At 47.2% G+C, this 17,119-nt stretch overlaps 1 protein-coding gene across 13 annotated transcripts in view; it reads right to left on the bottom strand.

Annotated features, from left to right (window-relative positions):
* Positions 1–1,812: 1,812 nt before the first annotated feature.
* Positions 1,813–17,119, bottom strand: part of CEP250 (centrosomal protein 250) — a 168,035-nt gene continuing 152,728 nt past the window's right edge. For 12 of the 13 annotated variants that reach the window (XM_075901439.1, XM_075901443.1, XM_075901444.1 and 9 more), the window contains 3 exons: positions 6,885–6,998; positions 6,719–6,766; positions 1,813–2,858 (listed from right to left, as the gene is read on the bottom strand). In XM_075901439.1, coding sequence (XP_075757554.1) covers positions 2,565–2,858; positions 6,719–6,766; positions 6,885–6,998 — 456 coding nt within the window. In that variant the 3' untranslated portion in view covers positions 1,813–2,564. The remainder of the gene's footprint in view (positions 2,859–6,718; positions 6,767–6,884; positions 6,999–17,119) is intronic. The other variant, XM_075901442.1, reaches the window with a different exon arrangement.

Genomic DNA, 17,119 nt, shown 5'->3' on the forward strand with positions numbered 1-17,119 from the left:
AGAGAATAATTTACAAATCATCAGTAATGAAGTGATTTAGAAGACAACTGCCCTCCTCCCCCACCCACAATTCAGTCAGCAGGAGGTTTTTGTCAGTCTCTAAGTCATGTGTTGGCAGAACCATACAGTTTAGTGTATTTCTAGGAAATCCATGTATAAAATCAAGTAATGGCTCAGATGGAGGCTTTTATGCAACAGGTCTCAGCAAAGTGATGTAATCCTGTGGCAATCCCACACATCTTGCATTAGACAGTGAATTCTATTGCTTGTGGACCAAGGGAAAAATTGCATCTGAGTCAGACCCAACTAAGCACTTGGGACTTCTTCTTTGGCTACAGCTTGAGAAGTTATTCATCTCAGAGGAATGACTTCAGAACGGATAAGTGAGGGAGGAAGAACTCAATTATACTAGCACATCCTTAAGCTCTTCTGAAAAGATCTGTCATCCACTGCTAGAAAATGCACCTGCTCACTACTCTCCCACAGGGCAAAGACCATCTTCTTTGACCAAATCTAAGTATTAATTTAAAGAGTAAACTTGTAGCTCCAGCAGCTATGAAAAACCTTACAAACAGGATTTCAGAATAGAGCTATCTTAGAATCATAGAACTGGAAGAGACCTCAGAAGGTCATCAAGTCCAGCCCCCTGCTCTAGGCAGGACCAATTCCAACTAAAACAACCCGGCCAGGGCTTTGTCAAGCCGAGACTTAAACACCTCTAGGGATGGAGACTCCACTACTTCCGTAGGTAACCCATTCCAGTGCTTCACCACCCTCCTAGTGAAATCGTTTTTCCTAATATCCAACCTGGACCTCTCCCACCACAACTTGAGACCATTGCTCCTTGTTCTGCCATCTGTCACTACTGAGAACAGCCTCTCTCCATCCTCTTTGGAAACTCCCTCCAGGAAGTTGAAGGCTGCTATCAAATCCCCCCCCACTCTTTGCTTCTGCAGACTAAACAGACCCGACTCCCTCAGCCTCTCCTCATAGGTCATGTGCTCCAGCCCCCTAATCATTTTGGTTGCCCTCTGCTGGACTCTCTCCAATGCGTCCACATCCTTTTTGTTGTGGGGGGCCCAGAACTGGACACAATACTCCAGATGCGGCCTCACCAAAGCCGAATAAATCTTCCCCAATGCCTGTCCACATAGGGATGTTGTACCACTGCAGCTAGGTACAAGCGCACCATTGTGGTCCACCCGTGTGTGGACACAGTTATATTGGCATAAACAGGGCATGCGCAGATCGCCTGAACCCGGCTCTTCCGGGTTGCAGTCTACTCGCCATGAGTGAGTAGATTGCATTATTTGTCGAGCTCTGGGCATAAATAAGATAAATAGTTGCTCCCATACAGGAAAGGTATTAACTATGTCAACAGAACTATACCCACAATGCAGCTTATATCAGAATAATTATCTTAGTAAAAATAACCCCTAGCCAACAGCTCTACTGGTATAACTTTCAGATGTAGCCAGACCTTGCTGCCACTGCTTGTCACAGCTTTATATAAATTGCACCAGCAAGTCTCCAGTTTCCAGACTCCACCATTTCCACTTCAGCTATCTATTGTCTTCTGAAGCTATGTGTTTGGGGTTTGTTTTTCAGAGGTGCCTTAGCTGCTTTTTCCTATGAATAGTTTGTGGTACCTGTGTTTGTTGCCTGTGCTATAGGAGGGAAGCACAGGCACCAAACAGCTGACCCTTTTAGATACTTGAAAACTGCTATAATGTACATAAAACATTTTTAGAACTGGAGCCACAGGGAAAGAGGTTTTGATAAGGGGAAAAGAAGAAATGAAGAAAATAACCCTTTTTCATGGGGAATAAATTTATTGTAAAATCTGAAGATACATATCCCAATGGAGTGCTTACTAAAAAGGAAACAGCACAAAAGCCCTTTGGGAGCAGTTCTCCTAGCAGCAGGAGGCAATCTCTGCGGCAGGGGAGTCCCTGTAACACAGCAACATTTTGGGGGCAGGCAGCAATGGTGCGCTTCAGTAAAGGAAAATTCCACCAGTCTCCTGCTGCCAGTCAACCCTAGAGCCTTTATTCATCTGGCCTCCAATCTCTGAGCCCTACCAGCTCCAGCCTCTGGTCCTGCTGGTACGTTTCCATGGTGAACACTACTGCCTACCTGTCCCTGTGCCTCTAACACAACCCCATGCCTATGAATTCACTTTGCACAACAGATCTCTGCTCTGAACTAGCCCCGCCACACACTCTGAGGACATTCCACAGGATACAGGCTGTGAAGAAAGGGAAATACCCATGCTCTGATTTGTTCCATACAGTGTTCCTGAGAACTAATATTCAGATGCAGCTATGAAAGCAGGCTAGACTCTGAGAGGGTATGGCCCATGCAAATGGAACGGTTGGCTCTTGAAGGGATAAACACCACCTTTTTCACTGCCAGATGCAACTCTTCTGCAAGATAGGCAAGTGTCTATTGTTCGTGGCACTTTTAGAAAATGGCATTGTCAAACCATGTTTAGGATTGGACCTTGCACCTTGCTCCTGCTTTGACCCATTAGCTGAATGTTGATCGAAGACACTTCCTCCCTGCTACCTCAACTCATTCTGCTGGGCTGCTCTGGGTGTGGAATTCAGAGTGTGTTTCACAGAAGATTGGCCATCCCACTCTAGAGCCAGTAAGGCCAAGCTGTGGTTCAGGGATTCATCCAGCTTCCGCGTTTCTGCTTCTAGAACAGCAGCCTTGGGCTCCCTAACCACAGCTGCTAAGGAGTGAGAGAGCTCCTGGTGCAGGCCTGACAGATCTTGGCTGGTCTTTGCACAGCACTTGATGTAGTCCTGCTTGTGCTTCCGCTCCAACACCAGCTGTGTTTGCAGGAAAGACACCTGAAAGAAGAGAAAGAAACCACAAACAAATCGGCCCACTCTGCAACATTCACCCGCAGAACCCACAGCATTTCTGGATGAGCAGGACACAACAACTTCCCAGACCCATTACAAAGCACTGCCAATTGTACATAATATATGTGAGCCATCCAAGAGCAAACAACAGAATAACCCAGAGTGTCATCCCCACTGTCCACTCTGCACTTGGAATTTGAAAGAGGGGGAGGGAGAAGCTGTCAAGGTTTACAGGTATGAGAGGCACAAGCAGGAGAAATAAGGCAAGGTCTTGAGGTATTAACAACTCACAACTTTCCTTAAGCATAGATGCTCTATTTCAGCAATAAGACATTACATGTGGAATGAAGGCTACAGAAAAATGACACATGGTACAATTGCCAAGTACCTAAGCAATGCAATTTCAAAGGATATATTACTTTGGAAAATAGGATTTGGACTAGGGATGTGAAGGACTAGTCAACTATCTGATAAGCAAACACTTATCGGATAGTCAACAGACCAGTCGATTAGTCTCCCCGCTCTCCCTTCTCGCCTCTATCAGAAAATGCAGCAGGGAGGGGGGGAATAGGAGGGGTACTTCACAGCGGCAGCACTGACTGGAGCTTGGGGCCAGACCCTGGGCTCCATGCGGCGCTGCCGCTTTGAAACACTGTGTGATGCCTGGGGCCAGCTGGGGTATCCCCAGGCTACACGTGGCATTTCAAAGCGGCAGCGCTGCGTGAAACCCAGGATCAGCTGGGGAGTCCCCTGCTGACCCGGGCTCCACGCAGCACTGCCACTTTGAAACGTCGCAGGGAGCTCGGTGTCGGGCTCCTCGCAGCATTTCAAGGCAGTGGCTCCACGTGGCGCTTTCACCTTTGAAGTGTAGCAACAGCCCTTTAAAGGAGGAGGTGCCCTATCGACTAATCAAATAGTCTATGCAAAATGCATCAACTATTCAATTAGTCGATATTTAATATTCCTAACTTAGACTCCTACACCACGTAAATGTGTCTGAACACATTCCTTGTTGTCTAGTATTTTTCAAGTGGTATGTAATACAGAGCTGCAAGCAAGGCCAGCACACATGGTGGCAGAGTATAGGCTGATAAACTTTAGCTTTCCAAACTTTTGAGTCTTTACTTGTGTGACCAGAGCACCACTTAGCAACAGAGCTCAGGGACAGCAACAGCTTTATGTCATCCTGACCTTCATGTAGCAGGATCCCAATCTGAACCCTGGTGGAAATCAGAACTTCAGGGCTTCTTTAACTTTGGTCTGTTTTCAGTGGCACTCTAGAAGTTCTTGTGCTGGCCAAGAATCACAGCAAGCTCCTGCCACACCCTCTCTTAAACCTGGCAAACCCTGTTTCCCAGGCTGCCGCTCTGTTGGTACAAGGAATCTTGCCCTTCAATTGGTCTGGAATACAACAGACACCAACACACTGATGCCACCGACAGCATCTCTCCTGAGTACTTGACGTGCACTGCCTCTTAGTGAATACAGGCTGGTCAAGGATTCTATCTTCCCCTTCAAAGCCCTCCAGGAGATAATCCCTTGTTCCTCTCACTGCAGACCGTGCCCTCCAACAATAGCTATTCCTCAGAACAATGCAACTATCAACCTCAGCAGCATGTGTTTTCTTGGAAGCTGAACCAAACCCATAAGACTAGCTTGCCCAAGAGATTAAAATGCCCACAAATCCTGCCTCCTTCGGAACACCCGTTGCCTGCAGCCGGGAGCTTGCCCTCAATAAAGGAGAAAACAGCTACAAACTGGAGGAGAAACACAGTGCCTGGTTATTTGAAGTCTAGTGGGAAAATCAGAATATCAGTGATAAATCAGTACCGTTCTCAAACGCTGCATAGGCCAGAATCATGTGTATACCTCATCATCAACTAAGCGGGATCCTGGTTGGGGACTGCTCCAGCCCACCTGTTGGGGTGGGCTGTTGAGTCCTGACCCCAACTGCCAGATGCATGGGGCTGACTTATGAGTTTTACTATTTTGCAAGAATGCTCTGTATGCCTCAGTTTCTCTGCATAGTGCCCCAAAGCCTAGATGGTAGAAACAGTATGTGGCTTTTGCTGAAACCCTCATGGCAGGTGAGGGGGCTTGAGCTGCCTGCACATAAGTTGTGCCTTTTGTAACCTGTGATCCAGGAGGGGGATCATGCAACCAGGTGACGTTGCTCAGGAAGCAAAGACAGACCAGAGAAGGGTAACAGGCGTGTCAGGGACCAGGCAGTTGGAAGCAGGTCAGTCTTGGATGGATAGGAGTGCAGGGTTTCCCCAAGATGTACTTGAAAGAATGTTCCTGTTTTCTAAGCTACCAAGATCTGTTCTACACTGAGTCTCTGTCAACTACTAAACCTTCTGTTCTACATGCTGGCTGAGACACATACTGGACTGCAGAGTTGGGTTGCAGGGCCCTTTGGTTTCCCCAGGAACTCAGCCCGGGTGGACTAGCTGCAGGAAGTGAACAGGGGTGCTGAATATTCAGAATTCAGACCCAGCAAAGCCGGTGCTGAGTAAACTTCTTGCCCTGGCGACAGAGAGGAGGTGCTGCACCAGAGTCCTGGCTGGGCTCTTAGGGGACAAGTCCAGAGCATTTTCCCTGTAGCTCCATGACAACCTTCAAAGCCTGCAGCCATGCCACACCAAGCGCACGAGTGCTACAGGTCCCCTCACAGCCTGGCCTTGCCCCACCCCCTGTGCTACTAGCCCCTCATAGTCCAGCCTTGTCCCCACCAGTGCTACCAACCTCCTCAGAGCGGTGCTCCACCTACTGCCCCAGCGCTACTGGCCCTCTCACAGCTCTGCCTCACCCCCATTCTACCAGGCCCCTCACAGCTCAAGTGAACCAGTGTTATCAGTCTGCTCAGTCATGTCCCACTCCAACGTGACCAGCCCTATCACAGCCATGCCATGTGCCCCCATAGCCCCTCCACTCAGCACTCATGCTACACCTCCCTCCCAGTGTTGACCCCCACGCACAGCACCCCAATGCTACAGCCCCTTCCTACATCAACTCCCCCAGCATTACAACCCCCTCCCAGAGGCACCCCCGCCCCGCTTGGCACTCCAGTGCTACAACCCCATCCCTGCTACAACCACAGTGCTGCAACTAGGGATGTGAGCGGGTAACTGCTTAACTGGTAAGCATTACCCTTATTTGCTGACGTTTATCAGGTACTGGTTAAATGGTGCCTGGGAGCAGCCTGTTACCCACAGAGGACTGCCAGCGGCCGCTTCTTGGCCCTGGGGCCAGGAGCCTCCTGGTGCCAGCGGCAGCAGCAGCCCTAGCTCTGGGCCAGGGATCCTGGTTAATTGGTTAAACGTTAGGTTAACCTAACATTTAACCAATTAACTGATTAATTGGGATTTTACCTCCCTAGCTACATTCCCCTCCCAGCAGCATCCCCCCGTTCAACAACCGCAGTGCTACCACCCCATCACAGTGGTGTCTCCCCCCCATTCAGCACCCTTGTGCAATTACCTTCTCTCAGCAGCTCCCCCAATTAGGCACCCTTGTACTACCCCACAGCGAGTGGCACTCTTACTTGTTGCCTCAGCACCTGGTAGTTTTACTGCCATGCCATGCTTGGCATGGGAGCCAAGTGCTTTGAGTGACCTCAAAGCTCTGCCCAGCAAAGCACTAACACCATTCACAGCTGCTCCTTTCCTGGCGCCGAGTTCCCTCAGTGCTGCTCCTCCCTGAGGCCTAGCACGGCACCCAGTGCTCCAGGGCCATGACACCCCTCAGAACCATGCCTTTCCCAACCCCCCATTTCTAGTTTCTACACTGCTGTGCCACACTGGTGCAGAGGTGACCATCTGGATGAAAGGTTTTCTACTCCTAACCTGCTTCTGCAACTCAGCAAGTCGCCTACGCAAAGTCCGGGCCTCCTCCTGGGAAGAAAATAAATTAAAAAAAAGGTGTTTAGTTCTCAGCTTTCTTGAGGCAGGACTAGACTAGAGCTAAGCCAGTACAAGCAGAATTTTGAGGAGCGATATGCTCAGTTCAGACCTGTCCTGAAGTCGGAGCCTTATTCTGCCCAGAGTCAATAATAGGATGTTCACAGGCATCTGACAGTGAGGGGTCAGGATGGCCCCTCTTCAGCCTCTTGCGCTCACACTCCACCTGCACACAGGACACACAGAAAAGGTCACAGCAGTTTGCCAGGGAGCAACAAGCTAACAATAGGACTGGTACCTATTTGGTAACTGGTGTTCTTCAAGATGTGTTGCTCATGTTCATTCCACTTTAGGGGTGTGTGCTTGCCACATGCATTGGTACTGGAAGTTTTGACCTCGGCAGTATCCAAAGGGGAGTGGCTTTGGCGACCCCTGGTGTGGCACCCTCTTGGCATGATATAAGAGGCACTACATGTATTCCCCTGAACCTCGGTTCCTTCTTGCCAGAAACTCCGAATTACCAAACAGGCAACTACCTCCATCTTTGAGTGCTTACTTGTGACCATTCCATATTAGGCGACGCTAAGCAGTACCCATGGGCTACGTCTACACTGGCCCCTTTTCCGGAAGGGGCATGGTAATTTTTGAGATCGTAATAGGGAAATCCGCGGGGGATTTAAATATCCCCCGCGGCATTTAAATAAAAATGTCCGCCGCTTTTTTCCGGCTTTTAGAAAAGCCGGAAAAGAGCGTCTACACTGGCCCCGATCCTCCGGAAAAAGCGCCCTTTTCCGGAGGATCTTATTCCTACTTCAAAGTATACTCCAGGTAAAAGGCAAAACCTCCAGATGTCCAGGATGTAAAGATGTGTCTCCTCTGCCAGCTTGTGAGGCTTGGGGCAGAACACAAGCTGGAATATGTCCCGCTTTCATAGCAGAAACCACCTTTGGCAGGAAAACTGAGTGAGGCCACAGTTGGACCCTGTCTTTGTAGAAGATTCCGTAAGATAGTTCAGAGCTCAGAGCCCTGATCTCCAGGACTCATCTCACCGACGTTGCTGCCACTAGGAATGTAAGCTTCCAGGACAAGCAGGAAAGGGAACTGGATACCAGTGACTTGATGGGTGGCCCAGTGAGTCACTGAGAGACAAGGTAGATGCAGGTAGAGCCACTTGAGGGCCTTTAGGAATCTGTCTATCCTATCATAGGAGAACACAGTCTGCCCTTGGACCAGCTCATGGAATGTGGAGATGGCTGTAAGATGCACTCTGATGGAGGAATGCACCAGATTCTGATTTCTGAGCTGCAGCAGGTAGTCCAGCATAGATTGTGCTGTAGAACATGAGGGGAAGGTACTGCGCTCCGACACCCAGTGGGAGAATCTCCTCCACTTGGCCGGGTACATGAGCCTCACAGATGCCTTTCTGTTTTCTATAAGGACCTATTGGACTTCCTTCAAACAGATAGATTCCTCCAGGGCCAACCATAGAGCACCTATGCCAAGAGATGCAGAACTCAAGGGTGGGGTGCAGGAACAGACTGTGGTCTTGTCATAGCAGGTCTGGTTGGTTGGGAAGGGGCCAGGAAGGGCACATGTTCATGAGCATGCTGAACCAGTGTAGGTGAGGCCATACTGGGCAATCAAAATAACCCAAGTTTTGTCTCTTTTTTATCTTTACTCTACACATGTCCTGGATTGCTACATGTTCCAGGAAAACTGCTGAAGATGCCTGAGCCCTGATTGAAGGGCGTGGACAAACAGTGGCAGTGGGAACTTTGCGAGCTCATAGCAGGCTGTTTGCAAGAGGTGATCCAAATGGGAAATCATTGCTTTACTAGCACCCAAGGTTGAGTCAAGCACTGCTCTACTATCCTTTGAACCAGTACTAACATGGACTTTGTGTAGATGACTATGAAACGCAAGGACTGGCCTGCGGCTAGGAGGATTTCAGTGACATATTGTATCTGTGTTCTAGGGCTGCCTTTGACCAGCCAGTTATCGAGGTCTGGCTAAATCTGGATACCTCAGTGTCTGAAGTAGTCCATGACTCACACCATGCACTTGATAAAGACCCTTAGAGTAGTAACCAGGCCAAACAGGAGGACCATAAACTTGTAGGCTGTGTCTATGTCTAGACTGGCCACTTGAATTTCCGCAAAAGCACTGACTTCCTACTGTAAGAAATCAGTGCTTCTTGTGGAAATACTGTGCTGCTCCCGTTCAGACAAAAGTCCTTTTGTGCAAAACTTTTGCACAAAAGGGCCAGTGCAGACAGCTCAGATTTGTTTTCCGCAAAAAAAGCCCCTATCACGAAAATGGCGATCGGGGCTTTTTTGCGAAAAAGCGCGTATAGATTGGCATGGGCATTTTTCTGCAAAAAGTGCTTTTGCGGAAAAGCATACGTGCCAATATAGACGCTCTTTTCCGAAAATGCTTTTAACGGAAAACTTTTCCGTTAAAAGCATTTCCGGAAAATCGTGCCAGTCTAGACACAGCTGTAGTGTGTGGAACCCACTATAAAATAAAATGGAATTTGATCTTTCTTAAGTATCACTGAGGTCTCACGGATTTAGGATGGGACAAAGGATTCCCTTGGCCTTCGGGATTAGGAAATTTCAGGAACAGACTGCCCTGTTTCAATACTCTGGCATAACTTCATCTATTGCCCTCGGTCACAGCCCCTACTGCACAAAGAGACACTCATGAGAAAGGTCCCTGAAAGAGGCAAAGAGAGGGAAGTGGGTGGAGGTGGAAAGGATCTGAGAGGTATAACCCTGTGAGATTCTGTTCAGGATCCAGCAGTCTGACACTATGGCAGAAAGAAAAGGTAGAAGTGGCTGCCAAACAAAGGGGAAACTGGTTCCACGGGAAAGTCCAGTGTGTCACCCTTGGGCACAACCTCAAAATGATTTCTTAGCTCCCTGCTTGAAAAGGGTCGAGGCCAATGGGCCCAAGGGGGGTGGTTGACTCAACTGGTGCTTGTAAGCCCCTGGTTTTTATGCAGGTGGCTCCTAATGCAATTGGCTCCCGAGTCAGAGGGTGTTGGGGCTGTAACCTTTTCCAGCCCAGGACAGGGACATATTGACTTACAATTTTTAGAGTGGCGTGGGAGTCCTTAAGCCTGTGTAGTTTGGTTTTCATTTGCTTTGCAAACAGAGCATGTCCATCAAAAGGAAAGTCTTACATTGACTAGTGAGTCTCTGAAGACAGGTGGAAGAGGAGCAGCCAGGATGTCTAACACATTGCCAGAGGATGTTGTGAGAACCAGGACTTTGCCAGGGTTCAAAAAAGAACTAGAAAAATTCATGGAGGTTAGGCAATTCATGGCTATTAGCTAGCATTCGTAGGACTGGTGTCTCTAACCTCTGTTTGTTAGAGGCTGGGATGGAGAGGGACCACTTGATGATTACCTGTTCTGTTAATTCCCTCTAGGGCATCTGGCATTGGCCACTGTTAGAAGACAAAATACTGGGTTAGCTGGATCTTTGGTCTGACCCAATATGGCCATTCTTATGTACATAAGAACATAAGAATGGCTGTACTGGGTCAGACCAAAGGTCCATCTAGCCCAGTATCCTGTCTACCGACAGTGGCCAGCACCAGGTGCCCCAGAGAGGGTGGACCGAAGACAATGATCAAGCGATTTGTCTCCTGCCATCCCTCTCCAGCCTCTGACAGACAGAGGCCAAGGACACCATTTTATCCCCTGGCTAATAGCCTTTTATGGACCTAACCTCCATGAAATTATCTAGCTTCTCTTTAAACTCTGTTATAGTCCTAGCCTTCACAGCCTCCTCTGGCAAGGAGTTCCACAGGTTGACTACACGCTGTGTGAAGAAGAACTTTCTTTTATTAGTTTTAAACCTGCTACCCATTAATTTCATTTGGTGTCCTCTAGTTCTTCTATTATGGGAACTAATAAATAACTTTTCTTTATCGGCCCTCTCCACACCACTCATGATTTTATAGACCTCTATCATATCCCCTCTCGGTCTCCTCTTTTCTAAACTGAAAAGTCCCAGTCGCTTTAACCTCTCCTCATATGGGAGCCGTTCCAAACCCCTAATCATTTTAGTTGCCCTTTTCTGAACCCTTTCCAAGGCCACAATATCTTTTTTGAGGTGAGACCACCACATCTGTACACAGTATTCAAGATGTGGGCATACCATAATTTTATACAGGGGCAGTAAGATATTCTGGGTCTTATTTTCTATCCCTTTCCTAATAATTCCTAGCATCCTATTTGCCTTTTGACCGCCGCTGCACACTGCGTGGAAGTTTTCAGAGAACTGTCCATGATAACTCCAAGATCTCTTTCCTGATTTGTCGTAGCCAAATTAGCCCCCATCATACTGTACGTATAGTTGGGGTTATTTTTCCCGATGTGCATTATTTTACACTTATCCACATTAAATTTCATTTGTACTTATACATATAGCAGATGTCATTGTGTATTCTGCAGAGTTGCCACATCTAAAACCATACCAAGGGCCACTATAGCAGCAGCCATGCCCTCCTCCAGAATCACCTTAATCTCTTGTCTGAAGCCATCAGAAAGTGATTCCTCAAATTTGGCTATGGTCTACCATTATTGTAGTGGCCAAGGAAGTCTTGGTGTTTGACCACCCACAACGGGAGGCCAGAGGATGAATACATATTTCACACAAACAAATCTAATTTCTCAGAGTCTTTGTGCCTGCGAAGGGCCATGAATAATTGTACACCCACCACCAAAGAACAAAGTATTTCTGTTCAGCACTCTTAGAAAAGGGTAGTGAGGACAAGGGGGTTTGCAGAGGGCATTTGTGATTTTCAAACCCCCTCATACAGGAGTAAAGCCACCAGGACCAGAGCAGGGAAGTTCATTTCATCAAATAGGAAGCTGGTGGATACCTCGAGCTCCTCTGCATGCAGCCCCAGATTAGAGGCTTGGTGTAGCTTTGCATTATCTTGCTGCACTTGGTGAGGGAACTCATGATGGCCTTGTCCAAGGAGGGCAAGGATGATGCCAGTGCCGTGAGTTGCGCCCTCCCACATCTATGGGGAGAATTGCTGACCTTCTAGAGCCTCCTGGATTTGGGAGCATTCCTCCATTAGAGAATTACACCCGCTTGGTGTGGGCCAGGACACTGAGACTGATGGTTTCTCAGGCACACCTGAAACCTTGGGGCAGCCTTAGATAGTTGAATGAACCTGCATGGGTTCCAGTGGTACCAGGATACCCGCCATTTCTCTGTGGCCATATGGGAAGGCACAGTTCTGAAGATGAGGATGGCACTGTTGGCACTGGCACCTCAGCCAGTGGCAAGGAGCCCTGCTCAGTACCAGCTTTCTAGGCCACACATTCACTGTGCAGAGACCAGGAGCAGGAAGGTCTCTCTCTGACTCCTACACAGTGGTGAATACTGATAGCACAGGAGGATCTCTCTGAGGGTACGTCTAGACTACATGCCTCTGGCAACATAATGTTGACTGCGGAACATCCAGACTACCGCACTGAGCCGACAAACAGCTGATCGGCTCAGCGCGGCAGCCATGTAAATTTAAATGAAGCGGCGATTATTTAAATCACCGCTTCATTTTTCTATGCTGGGTAGTCTAATCTACAAGCCTCTGTCGCCAGAGGCATGTAGTCTAGACGTACCCTGAGTGAAGTGAGTCTCTGCCATGGGATCTCAGAGATCACTGGGGGGAGGCAGACGGATGCCTGTCATCACTTGCTGGGTACCAGGACCACTGCACAGGACTGGGAGCTAGAGCAAGTGTAGCAGCCCAAGGACTGTTGAGACCATGACAATCTGCTTGATGGGGAGCTGGTATTGGCGTAACTGTTCGCCTCATTGGTCCCAAGAGCAGTACTGAGGACTCTGAGATGCAGGGGGTTTGTCCTGATGCCCAAGCCTGCAGATATATGCCTTGACTGGTCTGCACCACAGTTCTAAAGAGCATCACCCCATCTCCTGCCCTTAGCACCCAGAAGTGGGGGAACTTAAAGGGCATTCACAAAGCCTGCCTCCCCATGTCCAAGGTCTGAAGGCTTTTCATGGGACAGCACTGGCGGGATGGTCCCTTAGACAGTGAATGAGGCCCTGGAGGAGACCCTGAAAAAAGCCAAACTTGGGCTTGCCCAAGGACCATAATGCCACCAATGTCAGTGCCACTGGCACCAGTAAGGCCTGTACATCCTGTTCCACCCGCAAGACCTCCAGGGTTAATGGCACCTGCAGCTGGGTCTCTCTACTTGAGGTTGGGCCCTGATTCCCAGATGAAGTTGATGAGCCATCCATCATGGGTATTAGCTCTCTTCCCAACTTGTCCTTTCCCTTACAGGATATTGGAGTTCATCCCCTCACTGATGCCTTCTTGATTGGAGCAGATTAGGGGTAACAGTGCCAGTGTGAAGATGGTAATCCTGGGGCACTGCACACCAATGCCATGGTGCTCAAAGCTGAGGCTGTCCTCTGCTCTAGTGCTGGACTTAGTGCTGACTCTATTAGAGGATGGGCTCCACCTAAACCAGGGTGGAACCAGACTGCTGGCACTAAACATTAATAAGGCCGTAGAGCAGTTTTTAAACTAAGAGATGGGGGAAAGCCGATTGGTGCGGAGATGCACGTAAATCGGAGAGAGACTTCTCTTAGAGGAGAATCCGTTGATAGAGATTCTCTAAGCTGTAGTCGGAAAGAGAGGAGGGGAGAGGGCAAACCATTGGCCAGAGCTGACAAACAACCGCATAGAAAGGAATCCAATGCATCAGGGAAGGGCAGACAAATAACCAGTGGCAAATTTTTAAAGTGCTTGTACACAAATGCTAGGAGTCTGACGAATAAGATGGGTGAACTAGAGTACCTCGTATTAAATGAGGAGATAGACATAATAGGCATCACTGAAACCTGGTGGAATGAGGAAAATCTGTGGGACACAATCATACCGGGATATAAAATATATAGAAAGGATAGAGCAGGCCATGTGGGTGGCGGAGTGGCACTGTATGTGAAAGATAATGTAGAATCAAATGAAATAAAAATATTAAGTGAATCAACATGTTCCATAGAATCGCTATGGATAGAAATTCCATGCTCCAATAACAAGAAATTAGCAGTAGGGATATATTACCGACCACTTGACCAGGAAAGCAATACTGACATAGAAATGCTGAGGGAGATTAGAGAGGCTACCAAAATAGAGAACTCTATAATAATGGGGGATTTTAATTACCCCCATATTGACTGGATACATGTCACCTCAGGAAGAGAAGTGGAGATAAAATTTCTCAATGGCTTAAATGACTGCTTCTTGGAGCAGCTAGTGCAGGAACCCACAAGGGGAGAGGCAATTCTCGATTTAGTCCTGAGTGGAGGGCAGGATCAGGTCCAGGATATAACCGTTACAGGACCGCTTGGGAATAGTGACCATAATATAATAACATTCAACATTCCTGTGGTGGGAAGAACACCTCAGCAGTCCAGCACCCTGGCATTTAATTTCAAAAAGGGGAATTACACAAAAATGAGGAGGTTAGTTAAACAGAAATTAAAAGGCACAGTGACTAGAGCCAAATCCCCGAAAGCTGCATGGAAACTTTTTAAAGACACCATAATAGAGGCCCAACTTAAATGTATACCCCAAATTAAAAAACATAGCAAGAGACCTAAAAAAGAGTCACCGTGGCTTAACCACCATGTAAAAGAAGCAGTGAGGGACAAAAAGGTATCTTTTAAGAAGTGGAAGTCCAATCCTAGTGAGATAAATAGAAAGGAACATAAACACTGTCAAATCAAGTGTAAACATGTAATAAGAAAAGCAAAAAAAGATTTTGAGGAACAGCTAGCCAAAAACTCAAAAAGAAATAACAAAATGTTTTTTAAGTACATTAGAAGCAGGAAGCCTGCTAAAAAGCCTGTGGGTCCCCTAGATGATCGAGCTATAAAAGGAGCAATCAAGGACGATAAAGCCATTGCGGAGAAACTAAATGATTTCTTTGCTTCAGTCTTCATGGCTGAGGATGTTGGGGAGATTCCTGAATCTGCACCGACCTTTGTGGGTGATGAATCTGAGGAACTGTCCCGGATTGAAGTGTCATTAGAGGAGGTTTTGGAACAAATAGAAAAACTTAATGTTAACAAATCTCCGGGACCGGATGGCATTCATCCAAGGGTTCTAAAAGAACTTAAATGGGAAATTGCTGAGCTATTATCTGTGGTTTGTAACCTATCCTTTAAATCGGCTTCCGTACCTAATGACTGGAAGGTAGCCAACGTGACACCAATATTTAAAAAGGGCTCTAGAGGCGATCCTGGCAATTACAGACCGGTAAGTCTAACTTCAGTACCGGGCAAATTACTCGAAATAATAGTAAAGAATAAAATTGTGAATCATATAGAAGAACATAATTTGTTGGACAAAAGTCAACATGGTTTCTGTAAAGGGAAATCCTGTCTTACTAATCTATTAGAGTTCTTTGAAGGGGTTAACAAACATGCGGACAAGGGGGATCCAGTAGATATAGTATACTTGGATTTTCAGAAAGCCTTTGACAAGGTTCCTCACCAAAGGCTCTTGTGTAAATTACATGGCCATGGGATAAGAGGGATGGTCCTTTCTTGGATTGAGAACTGGTTAAAAGACAGGAAACAAAGGGTAGGAATAAATGGTAAATTTTCAGATTGGAGAGGGGTAACTAGTGGTGTACCCCAAGGGTCAGTCCTGGGACCAATCCTTTTCAACTTATTCATAAATGATCTGGAGAAAGGGGTAAGCAGTGAGGTAGTAAAGTTTCCAGATGATACCAAACTGTTTAGGATAGTCAAGACAGAAGCAGACTGTGAGGGACTCCAAGAAGATCTCACCAAACTGAGTGATTGGGCAACAAAATGGCAAATGAAATTTAATGTGGATAAGTGTAAAGTAATGCACATCGGGAAAAATAACCCCAACTATACGTACAGTATGATGGGGGCTAATTTGGCTATGACAAATCAGGAAAGAGATCTTGGAGTTATCGTGGACAGTTCTCTGAAAACTTCCACACAGTGTGCAGCGGCGGTCAAAAGGCAAATAGGATGCTAGGAATTATTAGGAAAGGGATAGAAAATAAGACCCAGAACATCTTACTGCCCCTGTATAAAACTATGGTACGCCCACATCTTGAATACTGTGTACAGATGTGGTCTCCTCACCTCAAAAAATATATTTTGGCCTTGGAAAGGATTCAGAAAAGGGCAACTAAAATGATTAGGGGTTTGGAACGGGTCCCATATGAGGAGAGGTTAAAGCGACTGGGACTTTTCAGTTTAGAAAAGAGGAGACTGAGGGGGGATATGATAGAGGTCTATAAAATCATGAGTGGTGTGGAGAGGGCTGATAAAGAAAAGTTATTTATTAGTTCCCATAATAGAAGAACTAGAGGACACCAAATGAAATTAATGGGTAGCAGGTTTAAAACTAATAAAAGGAAGTTCTTCTTCACACAGCGTGTTGTCAACCTGTGGAACTCCTTGCCAGAGGAGGCTGTGAAGGCTAGGAATATAATAGAGTTTAAAGAGAAACTGGATAAATTCATGGAGGTTAGGTCCATAAAAGGCTATTAGCCAGGGGATAAAATGGTGTCCTTGGCCTCTGTTTGTCAGAGGCTGGAGAGGGATGGCAGGAGACAAATCGCTTGATCATTGTCTTCGGTCCACCCTCTCTGGGGTACCTGGTGCTGGCTACTGTCGGTAGACAGGATACTGGGCTAGATGGACCTTTGGTCTGACCCAGTACGGCCGTTCTTATGTTCTTAAGAGCCCTAAGTTAAATGTCTCTCTCTCTGTTTGTCTGTTGAGACAACTACAAACTATTACTAAAACTATAACGCTAAGTAATAAAAGCTATGTAGAAACGTATACAAGAAAAGTACTGCATTCACAAAATGAGTGGAGAACAAAACTGGCCAAGGCCATAGCAGTTCTGTTGTACTATCACTGGTGGCAAGAAGGAAGGAAGAGTGGGGGAAGCGTGCAGTCCCCCTTATACAGACCCACGAGAGTACCACTCCAGGGATTGCTAGAGTCATTCCCCTATGGATACTACTCAGGGACAATCTTCCTGAACTCCTGCATGCAGAAAATACACACATCTAATGTGGATGGACATGAACAGTCACTCAAAGAACATGGAGTACCGGGGGCAGAAAAGGTTCTCCATCACAAGCAGTTACTTTCAAGTGGTGGCAGGCGAGAGGGAAAGGAGGCAGAAAGGGCTTTACCCTAGGGCAGTAGTCTCCAACCTTTTTACACCTAAGATCACTTTTTAAATCTCAGAACAGGCAAAGATCTACCGCCCCGCCCCTTCCTTGAAGCCCCGCCC

The sequence above is a fragment of the Pelodiscus sinensis genome, chromosome 18, assembly GCF_049634645.1.
Source record: "Pelodiscus sinensis isolate JC-2024 chromosome 18, ASM4963464v1, whole genome shotgun sequence".
Lineage (NCBI taxonomy): Eukaryota > Metazoa > Chordata > Testudines > Trionychidae > Pelodiscus > Pelodiscus sinensis.